This window comes from Furipterus horrens, unplaced genomic scaffold (assembly GCF_987537825.1).
Source record: "Furipterus horrens unplaced genomic scaffold, mFurHor1.1.pri manual_scaffold_12, whole genome shotgun sequence".
NCBI lineage: Eukaryota > Metazoa > Chordata > Mammalia > Chiroptera > Furipteridae > Furipterus > Furipterus horrens.
Window position 1 is genome coordinate 75,167,091 of NW_028327182.1, and position 6,000 is coordinate 75,173,090.

Consider the following 6,000-nt stretch of genomic DNA (forward strand, 5'->3'; position numbering starts at 1 on the left):
GGGGTGGAGAGGGAGGATGGGGAGTATCAGTATTAATTGAAATACTGAATGTTTTCAATCTGTGTGAAAAACAGGCACTGCTCTGAGTTCACTCCCAGTACCCAACTGATGATCAGGAGCTGCATTTTGAACATCATCTCTTGGAAATATCCCGTAAGAGCAAGGGCCAGATGAACTGCTTGGCACTTCTGAGTGACCTCCCTCTTTTCTGATGACCGCAAATGTCACCGAGACACTCAGTTGCTGGACTCTTCCAGGGAGGCCCTTTCAGGACAAGCCAGAAGCTGAGGATAAATCCTGGTTCCTGGCAGCCCAGGACCTTCCTGATGTAGCACAGCCATCCAGGAAAGTGATTATCTAACATAAAGACAGATAAGGCTGTACTTTTCCTACAAAGAAAAAGAGAAGTGCCAGTTCCCAGGGCTAGTCCAGGGCCAGGAGGAAGGCATGGGTGCCTGATGGGTTTCTCTTGCCAGACTATGAGGCTCCTGAGAGCCAACCCTACATGTAGGAATATTTAATAAGTCTTGTGCCCACCATACAGCCAGGAAGGATAATTTATTGTATCTTTGGGTTTCCAATGGCCAAAAATGCACTGATAGTCTACAAGAAGGGACCCACATCTGCAGCAAGCGTGTATGTCAGCAGTCTTTTTTTACTTTTAGTTTTTACATTTCATATATATATATATATATATATATATATCTCTGTGTGTGTGTAAATATATATATAGCACTGAAACTTATTCATAACAGGGTAAATAAGAAATACTCATAACCATCAAATATTTTTTTGTAGCTCTTCACCTTTTCATAGCTATATTTGTAGCTACCTTCTTCCATTTCCCATTTTATGTTCCATTTGTCCTCATCAAGCACCTCAGCAGTTTGTGGTTCTTTGCCTGGTTGGAAGACTCTAAAGGGTCTGGCTTATTAGTCACACTGCTTGCATTGTTTCTTGTTTTTGTTTTTTGTAGTTTTCCATTGACATTGATCACAGGGCATGGTGATACTAAGGAACACACTAAAGAATCTCCTGAATTCCAGACACAGTCTTCCTAACCTCCATTGCAGAGTAGCAGAAGGGAAGCCTAAGTCCCCAAGTATCACCAAGGCTATAAAGACGGTGCCTGCTTTGGATGTAAAGATGAATAAAAGCCAGGGGGGAAAAAACCCCGTGGGAGAAACAATTCAGTCTTTTTTCCTCCACTTTCCTCTGCATTGAATCCGACTAGACGATTCTAGCAAGGGCTCCTCAACAAGCAGCCCGGCACATTGCAGGCATGAGCAGGAGGTGCTGTTTTGCTGTGGGTCTGTGGGAACAGACTGCAGGATCTCTACACAGAGGACCACAGGTGAAGATACTCAAGGGCTAAGAATTAAAATTAGACTAATGCTACCCACTCACACATTTTTGGTGTGAGCTTCACACCCTCAGTCATTCTCTAGGAATGTTCTCTCTAAAGATTATAATAATGATAACAATTAGCTATTATTATTATTTTAAAATTCTATTTATTTTTAAAGACAAGGGAAGAAAGGGAGAAAGAGAGGGAGAGAAACATCAATGTGTGAGATACATAGATTGGTTGCCTCTTGCACGCCCTCAGGCAGGAACCTCACCCACAACCCAGGCATGTGCCCCGACTGGGAATTGAACCAGCAACCTTTGAGTTCGCAGGCCAGCACTCAATCCACTGAGCCACACCAGCCAGGACAAGCTATTATTTTTGACTACTTAATATCTGCTAAGCAATGTGATTGGCAAGCCCTCCATGCATTATCTCAGTTATACTCATCATTTTTGAGGGCTTTATTCTAATTTTATAGCTAAAATTAGGAGGCTCAGAGGTATTAAATACCAAACAAAACAAAACAAAACAAAAAACTGATTAAGAACCTAATTTAAATACCTAGCCAAGCTACCTGTCAAAGAAAGAGATAAAAACATTTTTAGACAGTCTCAAAGTTGACCTTCCACAGGCCTTTAGTAAGAGAACCAATAAAGAATGTACATAGGGGCTTCCAGCCAAGATGGAGGTGTAGACAGACATGCTGCATCTCCCTCTACAACTAAGAAGGAATAAAACTACCTCAAAACTAGAGACATCCAGAAGTTCCAGAAAATCAAGCTGCATGGAAGCCCAACAAACAAAGATATAAAGAAGAAATACTCATTCAGACAGGTAGGAGGGGCGGAGCTGGGGTGGAGAGGATACGGTGTGGTGGTGGCAACAGTGCCAGGCCTGTGGAAAGCACAGTTACACATTTTAAAAAGTTGGGAGGGACAACTGGGCAGTGCTTCCAGCACAGACCAGACCACGCAGAATATGGTCCCAGCGCCAGGGAAAAATAGAGCCTCCTTGCTTTTGACTGTGCAAACCAGTGGGGGTTGGGGCGGAGGAAAAAGCTGCCGATCTTTCAACAGAGTCCACTTGTTCAAAGGGCCCCCACAGTCCTAGACCGTCCGCAGACCCACCAACTCTGGGAACAACAGCCAGGGCAGCCACTAGAGGGGTGCCAGTCCCATACAAAGTGCGAGAAGTGCTGGAAAAGGGACGAGTGCTGAGCAAGCAGCATTGTTCCCTCTCAGACGGCTCTCCAACATACAGCGCCACAACGTGGTGAAATGGGTTGCCCTCTACTAACGAATACCTAAGACTCTGCCCCTTACAATGTAACAGGTGCGACAGCTCTACCTAAGACACAGAGGCAAACAAACACAGGAGCCTATCAAGATGAGGAGACAGAGAAGTATGGCCCAAAAGACGGACTGATCAAGGTTCCAGTGGGGGAACTAAGCGACAAGGAGATAGCCAACCTAAGAGACTCAGAGTTCAAAACACCTGGTGATAAAGATACTCACAGGCTTGATAGATATGCTTGAGTATGGCAAACACATAAGGGAAGAAGTGAAGGATATGCTAAATGAAACGAAGGAAAATCCACACAAAACCAATGGTGAAGGGAAGGAAACCGAGATTCAAATAAAAGATTTGGAATGTAAAAAAGAAAAAAACAGTCAACCAGTACAGAAATAGGAAACAAGAATTGAAAAAAATGAGGAGAGGCTAAGGAACCTCTGGGAAAACTTTAAATGTGCCAACATCCGAACCATAGGGGAGCCAGAAGGAGAAGAGGAAGAGCAAGAAATCGAAACTTATGTGAGAAGATAAGGAAGGAAAACTCCAAATTTGGTGAAGGAAATAGATATTCAAGTTCAGGAAGCACAGAGAGTCCCAAACAAGCTAGACCCAAAGAGAACCACACCAAGACACCTCATAATTAAAATGCCAAAGGTGAAAGATAAAGAGAGAATCTTAAAAGCAGCAACAGAAAAGCAGAGAGTTTCATATAAAGGGGTGCCTTTATGACTATCAGCTGATTTCTCAAAGGAAACTTTGCAGGCAAGAAGGGACTGGCAAGAAGTATTGAATGTGATGAAAAGCAAGGACTTATAACCAAGATTACTCTATCCAGCAAAGCTATCACTTAGAATGAAAGGGCAGATAAAGTGCTTCCCAGACAAGGTAAAGCTAAAGGATTTCATTATCACCAAGCTATTATTATATGAAATGTCAAAGGGACTTATTTAAGAAAAAGATGAAAATTATGAACATTAAAATGACAACGAACTCACAAATATCAACAGCTGAATGTAAAAAAATAAAAACAAAATCCAACTAAGCAAACCTGAATAGGAACAGGATCATCAATATGGGGATCATTTGGAGGTTTATCAGCCAGGAGGGGGAAGGGGGAGAAATAGTGAAATGGGGCAGGGATTAAGAAGCATAATTATTTGGTACAAACTAGACAGGGGGAAGTTAAGAATAATATAGGAAAGGGTGAAGCCAAAGAACTTATATGCATGACCCATGGACATGAACTAAGAAGGGTGCAATTGCTGGAGGGAATGGGGTACTGGACAGAGAGGAACAAAGGGAAAAAAAGTGGGACTACTGTAACAACATAGTCAATAAAATATACTGTAAAAAATGTTACATAGGCAGAAGAAATGTAAACCTAGAAAAAAGTAACAGTAATAATGAGGAAAAAAAGAAAATTAGTGTATCTAATCAATGTATCTAAATTAGCATTAATTTTAACATAAAACATTAAAAAACATTTTAACTAAAACTCCAGATAGTTAGGGTTAGGGACAATAGAGGAGAAACGATTCAATTACAAAATAATTGAGTCTTGGCTAGGTGGCTCGGTTGGAGTGTTGGCTCAAGCACCAATAGGTTGTGGGTTCCATCCTGGTCAGGGCACAAGTCTAGGTTTCATCCTTGGTTGGGGTGCGTATGGGAGGCAACTAATTGGTGTTTCTCTCTCACACTGATGTTTCTCTCTCTCTAAACTCAATAAAAACACATTCTTTAAAAACAATTTAATTTTAGGGGAGATATAAATACTGTAGATACCATATCATTTTTAATGCATCACTCAGAAACTGATAGATCTGTCACACAAATTTAGTATGATAAAAAGGATTTGATAATACAACACACTTGATCAGGCAAACAGACAAATAAATCGCAAAAAGCAGTAGCTTATTGCTATAGCAGTGATGCTGAAAAGAGTCTCTTGATCCCCAAACGGCACGTCAAACTTCATGAATCAAATTTCAAACACACATAAATCTAAAAAACGAAGGAAAGTCTGGCATTTCATGATAAGCAATTCTGAATTAACATGCAACAAAGGATAGAAAGATAAAGACCCAGAAGTAGAGATCTTATTTTAGAACATAGATATGAAAAAGCACTTTAATAAAATATTATTTTGGAATCTACTGGAATATTATACAAAATGAATATCCATTCTGACTAGGTAGGTTTTACTCTGTTACTGTGAAAGCAAACACTAAATAATCCCATGACTTTGATAACTCTCTGTTGACTTTAAAATACAAATAACACATATAGCAAAGAAAAATGTGAGCATAACGTGAAAAGATCTTTTCTCACCTGAAACCAAATCTCTCTCCTCAAAAAGATCACTGTCTATATATTCTATATCACATGAGGAATTTTAATAAAGAAAAGAATTGGTACATTTAAATAAAACACTAAAAGCAAGAAAACATTATGGACACTGCAAGGAGATATTAATAAAGTGCCATGCTCCATTTCATCTGTACCACCTTCCCTTTTCTTCCTAGGGGTTTTCAGGACGTCCTGCTTGGTCCCTCATTTTCTCTGCTTCGCTAGCAAGTCTGTCTGCAATCAACGCTATCGCCAATCTCTCTCTTGTCATCTTCATTTTCCTTTCCTGTTTCCTGATATCTTTCTCAGTTACCAGGAACTGTTTGCAGGGGAGCTGTGGGATATCCAGACCAGCTCCTGGAATCATCTGCGCCAAATGTGAGGACCCGGCAGGGCTGGCCATGGAGCTGCCATGAGGACAACCTGCGAGAACACCTGGCAGGGACTCATCTGTGCGATTAGGCACAAGTTTTTGCAAGGCTTTGGTAAGATCGAAAGGACTTAACAGTTGTCCTGTGCTGCTGCAGGCCTGGAGTTCTTGAAGTCTCTTTTGCCAGCACAGCTGTTGGGGCTTGTCCAGTGTTTCCTCCCAATGATGGTATCTGACCTCATTGCCTGGGTGGGATGTGATTTTCGTAACTGGCCTCTTGAATATGTAATTGGACATCCTCAAAGGGAGGGATGTGCTTAAACCAGGCTTTGGCTGGGATTGGTTTACCCACTCGCGATGCTTCCTCTGTGAAGTCTTGACCATCATATTTCTTTTCCATTTACTGTATAAAAAATAAATTGTGACATTGGATCTACATGATAAATGAAGTCTGCCTTCTTAGGACAATTGCTTCAGTGCTATCTTGTACTTTCGCCCTCCCTCTGGGAATAGATCCGACCTGTATCCTGGGACATCATTAAGCATATTTGTGTCAAAACCCAGAACCTATTCCAGATAATTTCTCCTCCAAATATTATAAGACCCTCTCCTTTATGAATATCATTTTATTCTCTTTTTG

The 6,000-nt window shown here is 41.0% G+C and overlaps 1 protein-coding gene across 1 annotated transcript; it reads right to left on the reverse strand.

The window, feature by feature from the left end:
• Positions 1-5,162: 5,162 nt before the first annotated feature.
• LOC149996416 (methyl-CpG-binding domain protein 3-like 1) lies at positions 5,163-5,747 on the reverse strand. The gene has a single exon (XM_090258218.1). It carries the CDS (start codon positions 5,745-5,747, stop codon positions 5,163-5,165), a length of 585 nt encoding a protein of 194 aa, XP_090114344.1.
• Between the last annotated feature and the right edge of the window lie 253 nt (positions 5,748-6,000).

Bases quoted from the DNA above. Each gene is read 5' to 3' on its own strand.
- LOC149996416 (XM_090258218.1), bottom strand. From the start codon at position 5,747: ATGATGGTCAAGACTTCACAGAGGAAGCATCGCGAGTGGGTAAACCAA.